At 37.6% G+C, this 24682-nt stretch overlaps 1 protein-coding gene across 4 annotated transcripts in view; it reads right to left on the reverse strand.

The window, feature by feature from the left end:
- Positions 1-24682, reverse strand: part of BLOC1S5 (biogenesis of lysosomal organelles complex 1 subunit 5) — a 76280-nt gene that overhangs the window by 11467 nt on the left and 40131 nt on the right. For 2 of the 4 annotated variants that reach the window (XM_046006165.1, XM_046006163.1), the window contains one exon: positions 21774-22021. In XM_046006165.1, coding sequence (XP_045862121.1) covers positions 22003-22021 — 19 coding nt within the window. In that variant the 3' untranslated portion in view covers positions 21774-22002. Of the gene's footprint in view, positions 1-17815; positions 19308-21773; positions 22022-24682 lie in introns of those variants that run through there. The other 2 variants (XM_046006164.1, XM_046006166.1) reach the window with 2 other exon arrangements.

Genomic DNA, 24682 nt, shown 5'->3' on the forward strand with positions numbered 1-24682 from the left:
ATCATATTCTTATTACTATTACAATTCTTGTAGGTTTTAATTCCAGCTTCTGGCTGAATATACAATAATGATTCATCATTTGCCAGACTCGGGCTCCTCTGATAGATCAGCAGTGCCTATGGATGATAGCTTTTAGGTTTAACAAAGGATTTGTTCAGGGACCATTCAGCTAATACATGCCCCCCCCTCCCTTTTTAATCTTTGGATATTAACAGAGCTGGTATAACCATTAGCCTATATTGGTAAGAAAGAAGATTGGGCATTATTATACTAGACATAAGTCATTGGATAGAAATGTAAGAAACGGGAAATATGGGATATGAGATTCAACATGTGAAGTCAGCTTGAGAAGTGTTGATTTGCTTTACTAAATCTTTAGTAAATGATAGACAGGCATTAAAACAGTATGTGAGGCTTGCTGAAGCCAAAGAACTATTAAGAGACACTGTAGTAAACTGTTTTATTCATTCATTTTTTTTAAAAGATTTTATCTATTTATTTAGAGAGCGTGAACATGAGCTGGGGGAGGGGCAGAGCAAGAGAGAGAATCCCAAGCAGACTCCATGCTGATCTCGGAGCCTGACATGGGGCTCGATCCCAGGACCCTGAGATCACGACCTGAGCTGAAATCAGGAGTCAGACGCTTAACCGACTGAGCCACCCAGGGGCACCTCTCATTCATTTTATTTTGCGATTTATCTAGAATAAAACAGTATTGATTTTTCTCTTTTGCTCGAGACAGGGTCATCTTTGGTTAAATTTGACTCAGCTTTGGGTAGTCTAAGGTCTAGGGCCGAGAAGCCCTGGCGGGGTGGCATAGTCATGGGCAGCGCCCACGAGCAGCAAGGACAGCGCCGAGAGCCCCGCAGTCCTGCTGTCACCCGACTGAGGTGGTGCCACCGCGACCAGCAGCTCCTACATGCGCCCTTTCTTTTGGCTCTTACTTCCCCCCTGCAGGACCACATCCTCTCACACTTTACTTGCCAGCTCCCCAAGTGGACTTCCATCCAGCAGCCCTCACCACTACCTCACACACTGTTCAGAGCAACACTCTCCCCATGCCCTTCTCCCGTCCAGAAACGAGCTGGCTTTCCTGGTCCCCATGGCCTCGAGCTCCTAAGGGCCTATGTAATTCACTTCCATACGATTTATCCAATCCCTTCTTCATCACCCCAACCCTACTTCAGGCATGAAGGGGACTTCACTTTTCTTTAGCAGACAAAATGCTTGCTCTTATTCTGTGCAGAATTTTCTACCTGCTCCCTCCGCAAGGTGATATGGAATCAAGAACATAGACTTTGGAATCAGACAAGATGGAGGTAAAAATCTCAAACTCTCTCTCTCTCTCTACACACACACACACACACACACACTTAAATGTTTAATTATACACAGGTACACATTTAAACATTTATTGATGGGTTACAGTACCTCAGAAATGGCTAAATTCTTCATCTCGTTAAATAGTTTGTTCACCACATTAAACCTAAGAGGCAGTTCTTCTTACTTTCCCCTAGTTTGTAGGTGAAAAAACTGAAGCACGAAGAAATTCAGCCCAGCCAGTCAGCAGAGGAGCTGAGATTCAAATCCCAAACGACCTGAATTCAGAGCCCCTGGTCTTAGCCATCACTGGTCACCAGCTCGCTAGCTATATAAGCCCGAGTCAGTTACTTATCCTGTCCAGTCCTTCATACTCTCCCGTATAAGCAGGGATATAGATGTCCACCCTGCTGGATCGATGAGATTATGTATATGAAGTTACTATCAAAGAGTCTGATGGTCAAGAGCCTCCAAAAACCGTTTCTGTCCCTTTTCTTTTCTGTCCAGTTATATTCCACTCATCTTTCACATTCTGCCTCTCCCATGAAGCTTCCTTGGAAGAAAGAATGAACTATTTCAGCCTACAGTGATTTCTTCCTCCTGTACCATCCAAGAGTTCTACAATTTAGCTTTAAATTGTATTCCAACTATTTCACTTAGGTTAGCCTTTGCTTCTCTGCCTAAAATATTATATAGGCAGTAGCTGAATTTTAAATTTCATTTGTATCCCCTGTACTTTGCAAAATACATCATAAGAACCAGGTAGATGTTGGCTGGACCAGCAATGCAGCTCCTGGATACAGTCCAGGATAGATCTCGCTTTAGAACAACTGCATTCTATCTTAGCAAATGCTGATGACAAGGTCTTATGGTAAATGCAGATTCATAATTTATCATGTAGTTAGCCTGGGCAACAATGAGTTGAAAATGAGGAACAAACTCTAATTTAACTTTCCTTCTTTGCTTACAGCCTGTTCTATACCTGGTTGTGAAGGCTAAGAAATTCTTGGTATCTGAAAAGCTATACTGCACCTTACAGAATTGCTGTATTACTGAGGAAAAAATGTCGGCACTAGAAAACATTAAGGGCAGCCATCCTTAAATATGTATGACAGCAGTTAGGATTTAAGTGCTTCATAGACGCGTTAAATATTCATAGCTGGTGATTTCCCTCTGAGGCAATTATAAAGACTATTAAAGTAACTGGAATCTGTAGAATTGGCTAACTATTGTGTTAAGTCCATTCTGGGAGTGAGCCAAGATAAGAAGCCAAAAAGGATCCCACTGATACAGACCACAGCCAAAACAACAAAGACAACTGATTTAAGGCTCCAGACACAGCTCGTTCCCTCTCAGTTCTTAAATCAGACTGAAGGCCACCAAAACCTGGCCCTGGCACACTCCACACAAGGAACAAAGTGCCAAGACCTCATGCCTGGCCCTCTTCCTCCGCGAAAGACTACTTTAGCCACCATCCCAGAACCGCACATGGCTGCTTTCCATCCTGTAATGTGTGATGGCTCAGGCCCTCCTTTTCCTTTTTGCTGCTGTCATGGACTCTTCTTGAGATGGTCTTAATTTTATCTATCCCTTTTTAATTAAAAAAAATTGACCATCTCCATCTACAGTTTCTCAATTGGAGTCTCTTGGCTTGGAAAGGGTCAGTGGGAGTCAAACGACAATGTCAAGTGGTAAGGAATTCTCGAATGCGGACATATGGCCACCAGGAGGAGCTGGATGAAGGCTGCCAACTACACTGGTTGGCCAAGTCAGGGCCAGGCTAATGGAATATCCTAAAGGAAGAAAACCTCAATAGAGCTATTTCTACTATTTTCCGAAGAACTGGTCAATTTCTAATACAATCAGAAATAAATACTTTTCAATGCAAAATTTCACATGACTAAAAGTTATATATTTCACCACAGAACGGGACCAACAATTTCATTCTGATGTATCCAAATGAGAAGGCACTAAATCAATACCCACACTTCCAGACAGGGAGAAGATTTATGAATACCTAAACAAGCCAGACTGAAAGTAGTCAACCCCACTGTGAAAAACTTCCGGTGACGGCTTATGCAACCTCTCTAAGTAATGTGACAGTGTCTCGAGTTTCTCTTCATTCTGCTAAATGTCACTACCTGCGACACTTACACACGATATGTTATACCTCTTACTTTGTAGGGAGGCTATGTCAAAACAAAGTCCAACACTCAGATGAAATTTCCAACAGGCAATCTTCTGGAAGTTTCCAAAGATACATAGTTGGCATAGTCCACACTATATAGGCTCAAAGTCCGTGACTGTCCCCAATTTCTTCTCAGGACACAAAGAAGAAAATCCATGATGAAATCATTTATTATGCCAGTTTTCCTTCAGATGAGATTCCAGAAGGCAATGTCTACATATTAGAAGTCTTTGTTTCTCTTGTTTGCCATGAACGTGATTAGGCGACCTCGGTGATGCCCAGATTGTTAAAGATCACAGAGAAGACAGCTCTTATTATGAATATCTACCAAGCCGCACTGAAGATAGAGGGTACACAGGGTTCAAAGAAAGCTCTCATGCTATTCGAAAACATGTTTTGATGAAATGGATATTCATGCTCTCCAGAAAGTATACATTTCTTATCGGAAAGCCTGAAACAGAAGCCACAAATTCTCCTCAGGAGTAAAAGAAAAATAATGCCATAAATAAGTAGAGTTCCAGAAGCTGCAGGTAATCTCTGGGATGGTTCCCAGAAGTGGACAAAAAAGGACCCGAGGCCACCATCTCACAGGAGTCTGTAAGGCGGTGAGCAGTGTTCCCAAAGCAAAGACAAACAACTTACCCAGCCAGAGTCCCTCTTAGTAACGCCAAGTGGGTAGTAATTCATTACTGCTGGTCACTGGATTCCAGTGAAGGAAACTGAAATGTCATACCTTCATTCACAACACCGGCTCATGGAATTATTTTTTCCGGATTCCTTGGGAAGTTAAAGTATTTGAGAAGAATATCAGGAACTGTTGTTTCAGCCTGTTTTGTGAGTAGATAATGGCCTTCCAACTCTATTATTTCAGGAAATGATGTGTGCAGCATTGTTCTTGGATGGGGGTAGCACCGTGTTTTAGCAAGACCCATACATGCTTATTAAACAAAACAAAACAAAAGCACCCAGTCTAAGTCACTTCGCTGAACTCAGACTTTTTGAGTCTGGGCTCTGATAAGAGGCTGGCCCCAGACAACCTACCCACATACCAGTAACATTCTTTTGAAAGGGTGTAAGCAATACTTGTTTTGAGAAACGAGAAATCTCACCCAAATTACTAAATGTGGTAATAAATAACCCTGGTCAATTAAGTGCTGTCAAAATTGGTTCAGGAAAGACCTGTTTGAAAGGCTAGGTTTTTCTCTAATTTGGGTCTGAATCAAAGACCAGCCTGGGAACTAGAAGTAAAACATTTCATCCTAAGCAGTACCTTTGATCCCATGGAATATATTAGCTGATCTTCCTGAAATGTGACATCATTTGTGGTACCAGCTGTATGGGTGTGCCATCTAAGGATTTACAAAACTAGTATTTCTTTGGCTTTAATATGTATTTTAAGATCAGAGAAAGCAGTCTAATCCAGCTAAGTACTCCAAGGGGAATGGCTATGGACTTCACTTTAAGAAACCTAAAGTATTTACAATCATGATCTATCAACATTTTTATGGATGGATTGCAAAGAATAAATCCCCAAATGGACATCTAGAACCAATGATGATGATGATGATGATGATGATGATAAAACTGTTAAAAAATACATTAAATATGGTACTTATACGTCAGGCTATGTTGTAAATATATGATGTAAGTTAGCTCATTTAATCCTCAGAACAAACTTCTGAGGGAAGTTTTGGTACTTCCACCACCCCTATTTTACAGATGAGGAAACTGAGGCACACAGCAGCTGAGTAACTTGGCCATGGTCACCTAATTAATAAGCAGTGGAGGTGGAACGGAACTCACGCCACCTCAGCTATCCCGTATCTCATGGTTCTCAGATACCTCTGTCTGATTCAGTCATGTATGTTACAATGGTCACATCTCCTCTTAATACAGGTTATTACTTGGATGCTTTGTCAATGAAATGAGAAGTACTGAAAATCTTCTTGTTGGCAGTCTCTATTATGATTCAACATTCATTTCCAATAATTGCTGTAGAGAACTCATTTTCCCCTTGAACAGTATGTTACTATAGATAGGATATGTCAGCAAAGAGACAGCCATTTCTATGAAATATCTATGCCTGGCATTGTCGTTCAAAGGTTTAAGGATGTATTATCTTTAAAGGTTTTTTTTTTTTAATCCATTACCAAATGTAGAATTAAGCTATGAAGAAATCCCTCAGCTCTTCCATATTACATTTTAGAAAAAATCAGGAATGAAGAAATCTAGGTGCAGTGCTAGACTACAACATACCCTCCCATCCATCCATCTACCCACCCATCTACCCATCCATCCATCCATCCATCCATCCATCCATCCATCCATCCACTGACCCATCCATCCGTCCATCTATCCACCCACCCACCCACCCATCTATCCATCCATCCATCCACCTACCCATCTATCCATCCATCCATCCACTCAATAAACCCCATATGCCAGGCACTGAGAATATAGAATGGGTAAGACACACAAGGGTCCTGCCCTGATGAAACTTATATTTTAGTTGGGGACACTGAATACAAATGTGAGGGTGCTATTTTAGGTTGAGTGGTCAGGGAAGGCCTCTCTGAGGGTGATGTTTGAACAGAGAACTAAAGAAAGTGAGGGAGGGAGTCTTGATTGGACATGGGGAAAAAGCATGTCAGGCAGAGGTTCCTAGATGGAAATCAGTTTGGGTATGTTTGAAGATTAGCAAGAAAGTCAGCATAACCAGACGAAACTAATCAATGGGTACAATGGCAAGAGATAAACGTGACACAGACAGGACCTCAGAGGTCATGCAAAGGAGTATGGATTCAATGATCTAGTCCGTGCTTTCTAAAAGACACGTGGCTGCAGTGAGGGAAATGAGTGGGTGGGGAGGAAGAGCAAACACAAGGAGGCCCATTGAGAAGCAGGAGTCTAGGTGGAAAACCCGACAGTGGCTTAGACTAGAACTGCAGCACTGAGTTGGTAAAAGCTGGTGTTTAGATTAGGGATACGAAGGCAGAGCCAGCTTGGCTAGCTGATGTACCAGATGTAGCATGTGACACAAGACTCAAGCACAATGCCTCGATTTGGATGGAAGCAGCTGGATAAAGAGTGGGGCCTCATACAGGGATTTGGAAAAGTAGGGGAGGAACCATGTGGGAGGAAGGGGCATCCAGAGTCCTCTTTAGGCACTGAAGCTTGATACCTGTTAGCTACATAAGTAGAGAGGCTAATTGGGTATTTCGGATGTGTGAGGGGAAGAGTCAAGGCCAGAGATAGAAACTGGGCTGGTAAAAGTCATGGCTGTTGGGAAGAGAACAGGTTGGAGGTTGGACCCTGAGAAATGTAAAATTAGAGGCGGAAAAGAAAAGGAGTACGTAGAGAGGTGGAAGGCACACTGGGAATATACGGTGGTCAGAGAGCCAAGTGAAGAAAGTGTTTCTAGAAGGAGGGAGTAATCAACTGTGTCAACTTCTGAGCTACAGTAAGATGAACTCAGGGCCAGTCACTGGACTTGGCTTGACAGAGGTTGCTGGTGACCTTGACAAGATGGGTGGAAAGGTCTCAGGGAGAATACAAGGTAAGGTAAGGTGAGACAGCAGCAAATTTTCAGGCATTTTCCTATAAATGTGAGCAGATAAATGGAACAGTAGCTAAGGGTAAATGTGGAGCCTCTGGGGGATACCCAGATACCCATCTTGGGTCCAGATGCTAGTTATAACACATCTGTAATATATTAAATGAATGATTTTCTTGATCCCTACATTTTTATCTTTATATCTGAAAAAATGGTAATAAAAGAAATAAAATTAGTTTGATTATAACTAATGCTTGAAACATGCATTCTTTTTCCTGCACATGTTTAGTCAAGGTTTTGTTGGTTGTTGTCGACACAAGGTGGCATACAAATGGGCATCTAGACGTGACTCTGCCGGTCGGTTGGCCACAGCAACGATGAGTATTGCCTCCTACTTTCCAGTTACTATCATTGTTTTCCTTTCCCTAAAATGTAAAAAGGGAACTTCCTTCTTCTTTACTAAAATCGAATCTAGATGCTCCTAGGTGAGCAATGGAGATGAAATCTCCACTGGGGAGTAGTGACCAGGCCTCATGGGGACAATGCCCCCACCCTCGCCTTGGCGATCTCTCCCTGTTATCACCACCATGTACTTTACGCCAAAGGACACCTCCTTCCCGAATTCCCCACACAACTGAGATCATATACATTTTAAAAAGATTTTCACTGAGTATTTGAGGGCTACAAAATGGAGACAGTCATAAAATGGAACTAGAAAATCTGGTTTATAAAACACAACTCGCTCATCTTCGGCTCAAACACTCCTGTCGAAAAGACTCCCTGACTGGCTCCATGTGGCAGGGGTTATCTCTAACCCCAACCCACCAGAGTGCTACCAAGTGTGCCTACCTTTCTCGAAGTCCAGATGAGAAGGAGAGGAAAGGAGAGGTTCTCAACCCCCCTGGTCCTAAGAATCACCACTTTCCCAGGTGATTGACAGTAATGTCCACGCATCCCGGGACTCAGGGACAGTCTCCCTCTGTGTCCCTAAGAAGGTACCTACATGAGATTAGAAGACAATAAACCCATGATCAACACAGGACATACACACATATCAGATACAAGCAGGTCTTCTGTTATCATCTTATAATCGTAGGCACCACTGGGACCTGGGATCTCCACCACCACCCTAACTCACTTCATGGTAACCCAGGTGATGGCAGGGCCAGTTTGGGTGAGAAAGGAGGGAAAAGAAGTGAAAGTAAACCCTTGGGAGTTGCTCTCTACTGCCACTTGTCATTTCTCAAGCCCCAGAATAAGCTTGTAGAGAGCAACGTCACGGCCGACTCAGTCCTCTCACAGGACATCCCACACTTAAGAGAACCTCAGAAAATATGTATGAAGCTCACTGAATCTACAAATGAAATACCTTTATCCAGTGGTGGGTTTAAAAAACTATCATAGTCACCTGAGTACACTTACAGATGTGTGTGGAGTGTGCATGGTGGTGGTAGGGAAGGGCTTCTCTTCTGTCCTTTGGTTCTTATTTTCCATAAATCCTATTAAAAATTCCAAAATCTCTTCAGCATCAGATGAGAAACTGTGACTTCATTTGGAAGGGAGATAGATAACGTTCTGTTTTGAAACAGTAAGTATAACAATGGAAAGGCAAGCAGACTGGTGGGAGCCAGGAGTGGGGATAAAGAAGGGTTTGACCTATACTGTATTAGTCTCTCTTCAGGAACTAAGGGATTCCTGCTTCCTCTGGTCCTACCGAGCAGCATTACTTTCAGAGCAATAGCAAGAAGGGTTCATTCCAGGTCTCTCAAGTTGAAACTCTGGATACATTTCTCAAAAACAAAAAAATTAAATATAGTGGCTTATAGCATTACATACTACTGGTATTACTATTGGTACCATGATATTTTGAGACATAATAATAGTTTTTGTGGGCTAGCTAAGAGCTTAATCACTATGTACATCATTGTTTCCATCTAGAGATTCATTCCAAGTTCCAAACAGATGACCTAAATTTTAGAAAAATATTGGTTAATTGGGAGTGATTGTGTGTGTGTGTGTGTGTGTGTGTGTGTGTGTTTCAAAAAGGTAAGACTCAAGTTTCTATTTTTGTAGTATATAGTTCACCCTAAAAGCTTTCCTAAGAGAAATAGCAAATATTGTAAGTTAGGTGACAAGAGACCAGAAACCCGATGGTGTAGACTAAAAATAATGGAACACATTAATCTAGCCTAGGTATTTCTTCATATTCAATCACTGGCAAAACACAAATGCAAATGGCAAGGATAATTCCAATCTCCCTTAACCAAACCCTTAACTAGCTTTGTAATACAAAGTTCCCCTTGTCTAATACATAGTCAGCATGTGTTCTCTGCGTGGATATAAAACAGCATAAAACACATTCTTTGTCCTTGAACAATTTAGTCTTCTGGGAAAGGAAACAGGAAATCCTTAAAGAGGGGTAGCTGCTTAATAAAACCCCATCGTATTTTCTCACTAGTTATATAAAAGCAAAAGATCTAAAAGGTGAAGAGAAGACCGTTTGATATCTTTACTTTCCTAAACAGTGGTGATGATATTCTGCAAAGCAAAAATTCAGTTATTTGGGATAACAATTAAGAATGTATATGAAAAGGAAATATCTAAATCCGAAACTGTGCTAGTAATTGGCATACTATAAATAACACATAAACATATCTATATATAAATGTTAAAAATTCCCACTACCTTAAATTCCAAACCAAGATCTTCATCTCTATCCCTACCCTGCCTAGACTAGGCATTGCTGTTTTCAACGACGTTCTCAAAAAATCCAAGAGCAGGTTAGTAATTTTCTCTATCAATCAGTCATTCATCTGAATCTACTGAGTAACCTTCCAGTAACTTCTACAGTGCCACTCACTCTAATAATCTCATTAACTATAAGATAAACACAAAATACTCAAGTTGGAAATGATGTGATAATTTTCTAAGTGATGTCTTTAAGTCCCTGTATAAATTTAGTGATGGAAGCATGACTAAAACCTGTCTTTTGGCTCTCAAACCAGTGTGCTTTCCAATTCCTAGTCTTCCCTATCCCTGCCTTCAACATCGAAGAGTCTATAAATTATCATTTCAGTTTGCCAGGAATATTTCTGTCTATGTTTTTGGTAAACAAGGGTGGAGACCAAGCTTCATTCACTTCTTAATCCTTGATACCTACAGAGGAATAGAGTGGCTTGAGTATAGGTGCTCCATAAATGTTTACTGAACTAAACTGAACCAGAAATATTTGGCCATTCTTTTCATCTTCTAAGTCCTAATCAATTCAAGTTTCATCTGTATTAATAATAGAATGACTGAGGTGCCTGGGTGGCTCAGTGGGTTAAGCCTCTACCTTTGGCTCAGGTCGTGATCTCAGGGACCTGGGATGGAGCCCCACATCGGGCTCTCTGCTTGGCAGGGAGCCTGTTTCCCCCTACCCCCGCCTGCCTGTCTGCCTACTTGTGATCTCTGTCTCTGTGTCAAATGAATAAATAAAATCTTTTAAAAAAATAATAGAATGACTCTGTGATTACAATTCACAAGGATAGTTCCTACCTGGAAGTCACTTATTTTAATCATAAACTACTTGCTTGTATATAATGGTATGTGTGTGTACAGATACATATATACACACAAAAAATGGTCATTGATCTATTAATATTATGGTCCTTGGTATATTATTGTCTTTTCTATTTTATCATTATATATGCACAACTTGATTATAAATTTCTTTAAGACTGAGTACGATGTTGACTGTATTGCTCTTGGAATAAAATCCAGGCACTCTACAAAGCTCCAGTGAATAAATGTGCATTAAATCTACTTTGGTTTCCATACCAGGTTGGGGGGAGGGGGGAATGCGCTGACAACCAGCTCTTCAATTCCTATTATTTTCTACCAATTACATATTTTGGTCTCTAAACATTCATTTAGAAATTATAACTCTACCTTACTTTGGAGGGAAGGACCAAGGGCTTTTCAAAATTCATTTGAAAACATTCCTGGGTGGGGTGCCTGGGTGGCTCAGTGGGTTAAAGCCTCTGCCTTCGGCTCAGGTCATGATCCTGGGGTCCTGGGATCGAGCCCCACATCGGGCTCTCTGCTCCGCGGGGAGCCTGCTTCCTCCTCTCTCTCTGCCTAGTTGTGATTTCTATCTGTCAAATAAATAAAATATTAAAAAAAAAAAAAACATTCCTGGGAATGCTGTTTCTTGATGTGGTTTTGGTTACACAGCTGCAACCTAATCATCTATGTACTTCTCTATACTTCAGTAGAAAGTCCAAAATATCACCTGGGTTTTTTTTACTATATGCTTTTACTGCTAATAAAACTCTCACATCAATAATATAATGAAAAAATCTGTATGACTGAGACATGAAGAAAGGAAAAAAATATACAATTCTCACAAATACTCCTCACCCTCCTGAAATCCTGTATGTACCTTCCTGCATTCTGGTATTTTTGTTCAGTGATGTAACTTAAATTATCTCTTATACATCTTTGTTCATAGATGGTATACACCCATCTACACAGAGCTCTTAGATGGACGGGGGAAAATCTGTTACACAGTGACACCTGCTGGTTTTAGTTATAAATTTGAAATTTCAAGTGAAGGACAGATTCCTTAGCATCAAATGATTGCTTAGTAGAATTAAACACTAATGTTTTCCATTTTAATAAATTATTTTTAAGAGAAATTTCATATGCAATTGAGGACATCTTTTAAATTTTGTGACAATGATTTCACTGTAGCTTTATAAACTATTTTCTTAAAAAATGTACATTTCCAAAAAAGCTGCTTAAACCTTCATACTACATGGCATTTTTAAAAAAGTGATTTGACTTGTGGCTTTCTTTTCAAATTCACTACAAATATATTTTAAGGGAATGCATTATTTAAACTTTAAAACATTTACAAGATATTTTCTTTGTAGAACTGTAATTTTAGCAATATAAGCAGTTTCATAAAAGTCGAGAATTACATCTATGTAATAGAGAAACTTTGAAACACAATCTAGCTAACCTCATATATTGACTCTTTCCTCTCAGCTTTATTGAAATAACTGACATATAACATTGTATTACTTTCAGGTGTACAACGTGATTTGCTGTATGTATATATTGCAAAATGGTCACAATAAGTTAACATCCACCACCTCACAGTTATAGAATTCTTTCTTGTGATGAGAACTTTTAAGATCTATTCTCTTAGCAACGTTCAAATTCACAATATAGTACGGTTTATTATAGTCACGGTGCTGTACATCTCATGACCTAATTTGTTTTCTAACTGAAGTTTTGAGCATTTTAATCCTCTTTGCTCATTTCACTCACTACCCACCCCCATGCCTCTGGCAACCACTGATCTGTTCAGTTTCTGGGAGGTTTTTTTTTTTTTTTTAATTCTGCATATAGGTGAGATCATACAGTACTTGTCTTTCTCTAACTTATTTTACTTATAATGCTCTTAAGGCCCATCCATGTTTTCACAAATGACAAGATTACTTTCTTCTCTATGGCTGCTTAATATTTCATTGTGTCCATATAATCACATTTTCTTTTTCTATTCAACCATTGATGGATTTAGGTCAATTCCACATCTTGGTTGTTGCAAATACTGCAATGAACATAGGGGTGCAGATATCTCTTCCAGATAGTGACAAGGTTTCTTTTATATACATACCCAGATGTGGAACTGCTGGATCCTCTGCTAGTTCAAGTTTGAACTTTTGGAGGAAGCTCCATACCGTTTTCCACAGTGGCTGCACCAATTTACATTCCCACCACGAGTGCACGGGGGTTCCATTTTCTCCGTATCTTTGCCAACACTTGCTATTTCTTGTCTTTTTGATAGTAGCCACTCTAACAGGTACGACATAATGTCTCTCTGTGGTTTTGACCTGCATTTCTCTGATTAGAGATGTTCAACACCTCTTTATGCACCTGTGGGCCATTTGTATGACTTGTTTTGAAAGTTGTCTAATTAGTTCCTTTGACCATTTTTTATTGAATTTTTTCTTTATGCTATTTTTACTTTATATATTTTGAATATCAACCTCTTATCAGATACGATTTGCAAATATTTTCTCTCATCCCATAGTTTTCATTTTTTGATGTACAGAAGCTTTTTAAAGTAGTTTTACTTTTTGCTTTTGGTAGCAAATACAAAAAAAAAAAAAATCAAAAGTCAAAGATCTTACCCTTGTGCCATCTTCCAGAGCTTTATGTTTACAGGTCATACACTCAAGTTCTTTAATCCATTTTGATTTTTGTGTATGGTATAGTGATCTAGTTTCATTTTTTTTTTCTAGTTTCATTCTTTTTTGCATGTGGCTGTCCAGTTTTCCCAACACCATTTACTTAAGACATTATTCTTCCCCCATTGTATATTCCTGATTCTTTTGTCATAAATTAAATGACCACATATATATGGGTTTATGTCTGGGCTCTCTATTCTGTTCCACTGGTGTGTCCGTTTTTACACCAATACCATACTGTTTTGATTACTATAGCTTTGTAACATACTTTGAAATAACAAAGTGTGATGCTTCTAGCCTTGTTCTTCCTCAACATTGCTTTAGCTACTCAGGGTCTTTTGTGGTTCCATACAAATTTTAGGATTATACTAGTTCTGTGAAGAAATGCCATTGGTATTTTGTTAGGGACTAACACAACCTAGCTAAGACATGTAATCTGTAGTAATCATATTGAATTTGGGTAGTACCGACATTTTTTTTTTTTTTTTAAATATTTTATTGATTTGACAGACAGAAATCACAAGCAGGCAGGGAGGCAGGCAGAGAGAGAGGAGGAAGCAGGCTTCCCGCTGAGCAGAGAGCCCGATGCGGGGCTCGATCCCAGGACCCTGAGATCATGACCTGAGCCGAAGGCAGAGGCTTTAACCCACTGAGCCACCCAGGCGCCCCAGTACTGACATTTTTAAAAATTGTGTAAGTCTTCCAATCCTTCAGCGTGGATTATCTTTCCATTTATTTATATCTTCTTCAATTTCTTTCATCAACATCTGGTAGTTTTCAGTGTACAAATATTTTACATCTGGCTAAATTTATTCCTAGGTATTTTATTCTTTTCGAAGGCGATTGTAAATGGGATTGTTTTCTTAATTTCACTTTCTGATTTCTCTTACTTTTTTGTTAGTGTATAGAAACACAACTGATTTTTGTGTTGATTTTGCATCCTGTAACTTTATTGAACTTGTTGATTAGTGCTAACAGTTTTTGGTGAAATCTTCAGGGGTTTTCTATTTATCATGATATAAGTAAAACTGTGTATCTGCAGATAACGGTAACTTCTTTTATAGTTAAATTTTTCACCCATACATGGTGATTATTTGCTATGAGGGTTAAACTTCTCCAGGCCTGCCCAGTCTCAATCAAACTTGATTTTCTTTTTTTATACTTAAGGGAGGAAAACAATTAGTCCAAAGGAATAATGGGAACCTCATATTCTGTATTCGCTTTCATCTTTAAAAAGTATAGTACTGCCCATGTTGACTATGAAGTTGATTTGCTGGCCAGGAGGGTTAAATACATTGTAAAGGGCTTGTATTCCTTTTCCTTTAAGTAAAGGCTGGGCCATTTGCGCCTGGTGTGTGTGTTGACTGTTCTCAGCGACCTCAAATCATAGAGCGGTCTGTTCCCTAATGGCATTTATCTGCCTTTTAACCTTGGCCACACTCATATTATTTTCTATCCTGTGGCCCAGACTGAAACAGTAGTAAATACCTTTAGTAATTCAGAATATTTTAGAAGACTGAAATACCGACTTACTAATCTTTGTAGTACATAAAGCATTCTTAAAAAAAAAAAAAAACAACAACTACGTAACGGTCAATAAAAATTGGAGACATACATACTGTGGATTTTCATGTCATTATTTATGGAATTTTTTTCAAAAAAGATAAAAGAATTATCTAGCTAATGTTGCTGGTTCAATGTTAGGTGAACAAAACACTATATTCCTTGTATTTCTATCACTTTACTTTTTTTCCAAAGAACAAAGTGCATAAGGCTTTGTTGTAAGGATGAAGTAAGATAAAAGTACATATAAGGCACTTGAAAGTACAACATAAACTGTAAGCTATAAGCTGTGTTATACAAATGAGAGTATTGATTACTTACCTTAAATAAATTTTGATTATTTCTGCAGAGATCATTAGAATCGTGAATTTTTGTGAGGATCAGATGTTAGTGTATTGTTCTGTGCAGTACACCACCTGTGAAAATGTCAGTTTCTTTTTTTCACGGAATATAAATATGAAACTATCAAAGGAAATACTGCTGTTTGTTAATTTTGCCAGATCAATCACAAGAAGAGCACTGTTTTTAGCAGTTAAATTTTAAAAATGAAAAAGGAAGAGAAGGTAGTGATTCGACTGATTTTGACCCTCCAATCCTTCTGTGACCTTGAGTTGCATGTAAGTCAATAAAATATTAAGATCTGTATTTATTGGAGTTGAAAATTAATGAATGATTATAAAACTTTTCTGAAGAACTAAGAACAAACTAATAGAAAATATATTTTCTATAATGGTAGATTCAAACATTTTAACTGAAAGAATGTTTAAAAATATTTTTCTGGTATTGTTCATCCTGAGATACAGACTTACAGCACCAAATGGCAAAGAAAAGAGCCTCTAGGGTACAGTTTCAGGAAAAGCAGTCATTATGCTAAATTCCAAAGCAATAAAACCCTCTACTTTTAATTTGTAATGGCAACCAGAATCTAATACATCAAAATACATGCATGGCAAGAAATAAAGTGAATGGAAGTGTTCAGATGGAAAGCTTATGTGTTCCGGGAGCAAAGAAGAGAACCTACGATGTATCTGGGAGGCATTTGTGACTCCTCCAGGTTTTCATGGCATTTCATGGCATTTCCATAGATCTAGTACCTCTATCTATATATCCATAATATTTATATACTCACAAACCACAGTATGTCCTAAAAAGAAAAGAATCCAAAATGAAGTATTCAGACAAAAGTGATATAGGTTCAGAACAAGACTATTATATTATTTGTCTTTAGTAGCTCACAACCAGTAAAAATTAAGAATCCATCAGAAGTAATAATCAAATTAGTTCACAGATAATAAATAATCAAATGGACAGTATTTGCCACAATAATTAAAACGAAAGGTATCACTTTTATACCAGAATACGGACATTTCTTTTGTAGGTAAATTTTAATATAGTAAAATCAATGCATATTTGTCTAACATGTTATTTCTGGGGGCGCCTGGGTGGCTCGGTCATTAAGTCTCTGCCTTCGGCTCAGGTCATGATCCCAATGTCCTGGGATTGAGCCCCACATCGGGATCTCTGCTCAGCAGAAAGCCTGCTTCTCCTCTCCCACTCTCCCTGCTTGTGTTCCCTCTCTGTGTCTCTCTCAGTCAAATAAATAAATAAATAAAATATTTAAAAAAAGTTAACATGCTATTTCTGTACAGAGAAATCTCACTAGCAACTAAATATCAAAAACACTGCGGAAAAATTTTTATCTATTTTTGAGCAATGTAAATAAATGGCAACAACTGAAGGCAGATAGGAAAGAGTGAAATTCCATACCAAAATTTAGACTGGGAACTGGTTAACTGCCCTAAAGACCTTTCCCCATCCCTGTAGCCTAGAAGGGCCTCAGCTTTAAGGAGCCACATCTACACGGGGGACAGGAGTTACACAGTTTGAGACTTGTGCATTAGTCTCCCTGACTGCCATAACAAAATACTACAGATGGGGCAGCTGAAAAGAGATCTGGTATCTCATAGTTCTGGAGGCAGTGAGTCCACAATCACAATTCCAGAAAATTCAATTTCTGGTGAGGCTTGCAGAAGGCCAGTTCTTGCTGTGTCCTCCTATGCGCTTTTCTGTGTGTGCAAGTGGGGAGAGTGCTCTGTTGCCTCTTCCTCTTTTTAAAAGGATACCGTGTAATGGCATTAGGGCCCCACTTCATTTAACCTTAATTACCTTCTCAAAGGCGCTATCTCCAAATACAATCCCATTGGGGGTTTGGGCTTCAACATATTAATTTGATGGGACACAATTCAGTTCATAACAGGGACTCAGCTGGATGAAGGGCAGGACTGATGAACCCCCAGAGGGTAGCAAACTGGAAAGGGTAGGTAGTAAACTAGAAAGGGCCTCAATGTGCCCTTCTTTACTTCAACTAGATCTGTGAAGGGAAGAAAAGTCTCTTCTAGGAATGCCGACGCTCACATATGTTTGAGGATGAAAGTCCCACTACTTGCGAGTAAATGTCCGTGTATGTGTATGTTCACGCACTGAAGGGCAGATGAGACAGAGGAAGGAAACCCAAGATGAAAATGGAAGTGATCCAAGACTGGTCATGCCCCAAGGAACAAACTGATAATTCAAGAAAAAACAAAACAAAACAAAACAGTATCTTCTTTACGGGAACATATTTTAAATAAAAATTCCCCCAAAATAAAGATTAGAAGAATACCAAGTCAACCAAAATCACTGATCTTACTAGAAAACAAATCATTGTAATTGTTTCAGACAACACTACAACAAATTGTAGATTTAGAGCCACAAAAAAGGAGAAAAATACTAAATTTTATATACAGTATGTAAATACATTTATATAGTATAGTATGTAAATATATATATTTACATGTATATATAGTATGTAAATACATTTAATATGTTTTAAGATAAGAAAAAGAGGAAACAATGTAGCTATGACAAATGACGAGGAATATTTGAGAAAGAAACATACAATACTTTGGAATTTAAAAAAAAAGAAAAAAAGACTAATTAAAAACTCAATAGGTTATTTAAAAAAAAACTCTATAGGTTATAAATAGGCTAGAGATGGTGGGAACACAAGAATTAGGGAACAGAAAAACAGATTTAAAGAAACCATCCAGAATTCAACACACTGAAGAAGAGACAGAAAATATGAACCAGATATAAAAGAGATACAAAGAACAGAGTGTGATGATTTCCTAAAGGAAAGAACAGAGAGAATGAGCAATATGCAATATTTAAAAGACATAAAAAGATGGAAAATTTTCCAGAATTTAAGAAAAGCACTAATTTTCAGGTTTAGGAAGCTCAATGAATGTATACAGGATAATAAAAAGAAATTTAACAAAATAAAAAATACTGGAATTAAAACAAAACAAAAAGAAATCCACAGTTAGACACATTGTATTACAATGACTTTAATTGGGTTGGGTGAGCCTGGTGGTGGGTATTATGGAGGGCACGTATTGCATGGAGCACTGGGTGTGGTGCATAAACAATGAATTTTGGAACACTGAAAATAAAAATTAAATTAAATTAAAAAAAGAAAACATCAAAGATAAAAACTGTAAGAAAAACTGTGAGAGAAGAGACAGATTAGCTTCAAAGGAATACGGATCAAACTACGACATGATTTCAGAAGCAATGATGGAAGCAAGAAGACAAGGAAAGAATATCACTAAATACTGAGAGAAAATAACCGTCAAACCATCAATCTAGAATTATAGAGTCAGCTATCTTTCAAGGATAGTAAAATGATAAACTGTGGGTAAGTCTAAATAAACACTGACTGTATACAGTAAAATAGCTATTTTTGGAGTTAAACTGAGATAAAGTAAAATTCTGATTTTACTTGATTTAAAATTCTAATTTTAGTTGAGTTAAATTTAGTTGATTGAGGAATCAAACTTTGTTCAACAGTTTCTGGTGTTTAGGAAGACAGCAAGGATACTGACTTTAGAATTTGTTAACTACGCAGATTAAATTTTTTGGTAAGCACTAAATTTTTACCTTCTAAACTAGTAGAGGGAGAATAAACAGGAAAACAAAAAAATTAATCTATAAGAAAGCAAAAAAAAAAAGGGCGTGAGGAAACAGAAAAGGTAGGACAAAAAGCACGAAAGATGATATAAATGAATCCTAATACATTAATAGTCTCAACAAATTTAAATGGATTAGATAGAAAACAAATCCAGTTATAATTTTTAAGTTACAAATACTAACCAGCTGATTATGTGCAGCCTGTATAGATTTTTTAAAAACTCCACATAATTAAAAGCCATAAAAAGTGAAATAAAAACACTTCTAGAAATAGAGGCTATGACAACAAGAATCAATTCCAAGCTTGGAAGACAAAAAATTCCAAAGTTGTATGTACCTAACAACAAAGCTTCAAAATATAGAAAACAAAACTGACAGAATTATAGGAAGAATCAGAAAACTCACCAGAGTATGAAATTTCGAAGTATCTCAGAATCTGCGGGATTACACAGAAGAAAAGCAACAGTAAAACAGAGATCATCTGAACAATACAGTAAGTTTGGTCTAGTGGATACCCAAGAACTAGAAAACAGCATGTTGAAGTGCTAATGAAACAGAAACTAAAAATATTTTAGGTCATAAGGCAAATAACAAATTTCAATATATCAATATAACAAAGTCTCTAACCACAATCCAATTAAAGCATCCATCAACAAGAACAATTTAAAAATCTACAGGTTAAGAAATGAAAAAACACCCACAAATACGTTAAGTCAAAATAGAAATCATAATGAAAATAGAAAATACTTAGACCTTAAAAACAAATACTTTTATAATACTTTAAAAGGGCAGAACATTACTTCACTTGATCATTATAAAATAATCCTGTGAGCTACACAGAACTCATTTCATCTCTGCTCAACAGCATAAACAGAAATGTTGTAAATTATGTAATTACTAATTTTTTAAAATTTATTTATTTTTTCAGCGTAACAGTATTCATTGTTTTTGCACTGTAATTACTAATTTTTAAATGTAAATAAAATATCTGTCCAAAGTGATTTGGAAACTGTGAAATATAAGTGAAAATATTAGGGGGAAGGCAAACCAACTGTCTTTTTCACACACCATGCTGACTAGCTAGCAAAGTTACAAAGAAAGAATTTACTATCTTCATGTTTACAGTTCAAAGAGCTTACCAACTCATTTGGGTTTAAGAAGTCCTTTAGATCCTTGTATAAAATATACAAACTTAGACTATATTTATTATCACATGAGAGGAGCAAACACTATCAGAAACCTTTGCTGTGCAACTGGAGCAACCACATTAAGAGCACGTTTGCTCTCACACACACAGTCCTGATTTCTTGGTTACAGCATCTGTTCAAATGGTGCGTTGGCAATTAAGAGCATTCCAAAAACTGCCTACAGTACAAAGGGAATTTTCATTTAAGGTTCCCCTCCCTTTTCATGTGTGGGCTATTTTTGGAAGTATGGTTTTATTTTTTTCCATCCACTGAAAGAGAATTAAGAAAATTCCAACATGCCTTAGTGTCAGCAAGTGCTCTTTTTAGTCCAGGTACCAGAGAATGATTGATGAACCTGTCAAGCCTACAGTAGCGGACAGAGAAAGTTGGCAGAAGTTCAGTGTTATTGAAAGAAATCTCAAATACTTATTTCATCTCCTCTATTAACTTTAATCACATTTTCAACATGCAGCCAAGAATGAAGCTTTGACAGTAAGCCATAAATTTACACAAGCAAGCATTGTCACTTCTCTGCAGTAGCAACACTGAGATAACACAAGAAAGTTGGTTATTTTCTTTCTTGTGCCTTTCTTTACAGGAGAGCAGCAAAAAATATTTGAAAGATTTATCCATACCTCGAATTCATTTGCCATAAATCTCAGAAATTATTGCATTTAATTTTGCTAGGTTTATGGCGAATAAAAAATCAACTTAGTTTCTCAATTAGGCTGTTAAATGCAGATTTTTTTAAAGATCACAGTGATGACAGAATTGGTACATGTTTCATCAAAATACACCTGCTTATGAGAACAGACGTTAAACACTAAAAAAGGATTTACATTTAACATGGATCATTTGCCATGTGGGCAAACACTTCTGGTTTATTCAGAGTCAGAATCTTTATATGGTTCCAGAGGGACTCCTTGGCAGGTTTTGCTGATTACTCATTACACAGTTTAAACATGTATAGACATTATTTATCTTACAAAGCTTACCCACAGCAAAACAGACACAAAAATGAGGTAAATACTATGGATAAGATTATGGTTTTTGGAAAGGCTAAACGTCAAATTTATTTTTGGTAAGCTTTTCCTTCTAAGTCTGTTTTAAAAGCTGAAAATATTAAGTGCTGGAAGGCCACTTAACAAGTGTGTTTTGTCATTCAGTGAAACACGTGGCATTATGCTGTCCTGTAAAACCTGTAAAACCTGCAACCCTTCCCAATGGGCGGTTCAAAGACCAATGTGGCCATCTTTGCCTCAGTAGAGAAAAGATTTTGACTCTCACCTCTCTTAAATGGGATCTCTGCTCCAAAGACAGTTGTTTTTGTCCACATTACCCATGGAATAATACTGTATACATTCTTCCCATAGCCAAGGACGTTATGACAGGTAGCTATTCTATCTGCCTTCTAAGCCACAATAACTAACCCAATATGAGAATGAATTAAATTATTTTTCTAAGTCTATACCTACAGTTCTCTGAGATAATCAACTGAAAAGACACCCAATGCTGATTAACAAAAAGCATACTTATCCCATTTTTTCCTCCTATCCTCCCCATTCAAATAGTCATATATAGGCACTTAAAACTGGAAAGTGTGGCACTCTTCTTCTATTAGACACTTCATTAATACTCCAATAGAACTTTCTTTCTTCTGAGTAAGAGTGCCACTGAATATATTGCTAAGCTTGAAGCAGAGGCTAAATGGTTTGGTGGGAACAGTTTTTTTGGGGGAAGTCAATGTTCTCTTACTAAATTGTCACTGTTGCGGTTAAAGTTCTTAAAAGGTTGAAAATTTCGCTAGGTCCTTCTCCATCTCGGCATACTGTTCTTTAAGCCTCTCCATGGCTTTTCTGTGTTCTTCATCCACTTCAGCCTGTCTGCTGTGCTGTTCTTTCATGAAATCTTCCCACTGGGTTTTATGCTGTTTTTCACTAGCTATTAAATGGTCATAAAGAATCTGAGAAAAGAAATTTGAAAGTCACATGACATTTTCCAGACAATTATTCTTCTATGCACAAGAGACAAACATAACTTTAACTCCTGGTATTTGCCTACTACAGCAATCAGCTTGAAAGTCACAATGCTAAAATGGCATTGCAGTTTTAATGTCCAACAAAAACATGACAAATCAGAAACATCTAAGGCTTCTCTTACTATGAGTGAACTCGGATGGTAATCGTATTTCTGAAATTTCTAAAATGTCTAATATCTTTAAATGACAAAATCAAATACAATCCAAGTAAATTTTCATGTCTCTATTTCTTCTCAAATTCCATTTAAGTGTATATAATTTTTAAATCAAGTGTAAAGAATATACGCCAAAAGAAATCATTATGAGAAACCAAGGTGCATGTCTTACATAAAATATTTTTTTGATGCATTAAAATAGATTTTAAATTTAAAAAAGCTTTGGGGGTACCTAGCTGGCTCAATCAGTTAAGCATCTGCCTTTGGCTCAAGTCATGATTCCAGGGTCCTGGGATTGAGCTGGGCTCCCTGCACAGTGGGGAGCCTGCTTCTCCCTCTGCCTCTGCCACTCCCCCATTTGTGCTCTCTTTGTCAGATAAATTAATAAAAAAATCTTTTAAAGAAAATTTTTAAAAGATTTTAAATCTAAAAAAGACCTGAGATGCAAAGATTATTAATCACTGTAAAAGAACTCATGACATTTCTTCTGGTTTAGTTCCATTCCTTAAAGTAAATAAACACCAAAAGCATCTGTGCAAATAAGTTCTTGAGATGTTCCTGAATATTTCTACATGAAGATGAAAAAATTTTCTTTTGACTACCACAACAATAAAGATAAAACAATGTATAAATGAAAAGGTGTAAGTTTAGTACGATTTTAATCATCTCTGAATATGTACAACAAAGAGAAGCTAAATAGGAAAAGAGAGTTAGAAAAATTATTTTATCTCCCTGCCTTAAATGTTCTACATACATGTCTTTAGAAGTCTGGATACAGACTAAGTCCTATTAAGAAAAAAAACAAGGGCGCCTGGGTGGCTCAGTGGGTTAAGCCGCTGCCTTCGGCTCAGGTCGTGATCTCAGGGTCCTGGGATCGAGTCCCGCATCGGGCTCTCTGCTCAGCGGGGAGCCTGCTTCCCTCTCTCTCTCTCTCTGCCTGCCTCTCTATCTACTTGTGATCTCTCTCTGTCAAATAAATAAATAAAATCTTTAAAAAAAAAAGAAAAAAAGAAAAAAAACAAAACAAACAAAAAAAAGGGACAGATACAAACCATAAAAAATTATAAAGCACCAAAAGTCATTATAAATTCCAGCACTCTAATGAAAACAGGACACCTGGCACACTCAGATACTGGTGCCCAGATGCTTGGTCACACCGAAAGGATAGCCAGTAGGGAAAAAATGGGAACTGTGTTTTCATGCTGTCATCACATCCTTGCTGCTCCACTTTCTCTCTCATCTGAGATGATGATAAGCAGGATAAAAAGGTGGATAATCTGTTGTTCTCTACGTACCTATGAAATGCATGTTTTTGCTACCTGTCCTGCATATCTTATCTACTCCTAAAAACTACTGTTATAAAATGACGTTATTTTCACTTTACACGCGAAGACTAAGGTTTAAGGACACTAAAGGTATTTCTCCATGGTCACTCACCTATTAAGCTGTAGATTCAAACTTAGGTCTTCATGATACCCAACCTATGCCTTTTTTATCCAAAGTGCGAATTGGATCTTTCCAGAGGAAGGTTTACACAGGTAGAAAAAGTCTCTTTTACAGGACAAAAACAATTACTACAAGAGCTTTTTCTTGCCAATCTGATCCGGTTTCTCTGCACAGAGGCTTTTCAAGTGAAACCAGATTGGAGTGAGTCTGAAGTTTGCCTTAAAGTCAAACATTCTAGTTAAAGTCTAGTTAAACTAGTTAAAGTCAAACTAAAATATGTGCCCCAGACAAGGCACTTACAGTGGTGGGGAGAGGGTTAGGGAGGGGTTTGCTGGTGGCAATAGAGTTGGGAAACAGGCTAAACAAAAAGTTGGGAAACAGGCTAAACAAAATTCAGAACTTTATTTTTTAACTTTTCAGCCTCATGGATTGTAATTCTCCAAAAGATGAATAAAACATGAAGAGTTCATTAAACTCTTTTCATGGAACTTTGGCAAAAATTATTATAGCCACAGTTAGCCACAGTTAGACTAAAGATAGAAGAAAATGCACATACACTTTCTCAAGATGGGATCCTGCTTTTAGCTGTAAACTATTTTTTAATAAATCAGAAAATACTCAACATGCACACTCAGATGTTGCTTAATAGATTTTTCTTTTCTTTTTATTCTTTAAGATATGCCATAATTGGCTTAGCCAACCCTGTGATTTGGACCACAAGGCAACAGCCCTGATTCCACTTCCCACCAGAGAGCACTTTTTCCAGTGCAATTCAATGGAAAAATGATTTGGGAAGCATACAAACCTAACTTCAAATTCTGGTTCACTTGCTACCAGCTGCATGACCCTAAGCAAGCTGAAGTTTAACTTTAAAATGAGGAAAATACTTTTACATTCATAAATAAACATGAAGACCAGAGGTAATACATGTCCAGTTCCTAGCTCATTGCCTGTGGAACTTAATAAAAATTAATATCACTATTAT

This window comes from Meles meles, chromosome 5 (assembly GCF_922984935.1).
Source record: "Meles meles chromosome 5, mMelMel3.1 paternal haplotype, whole genome shotgun sequence".
Taxonomy (NCBI): Eukaryota; Metazoa; Chordata; class Mammalia; order Carnivora; family Mustelidae; genus Meles; species Meles meles.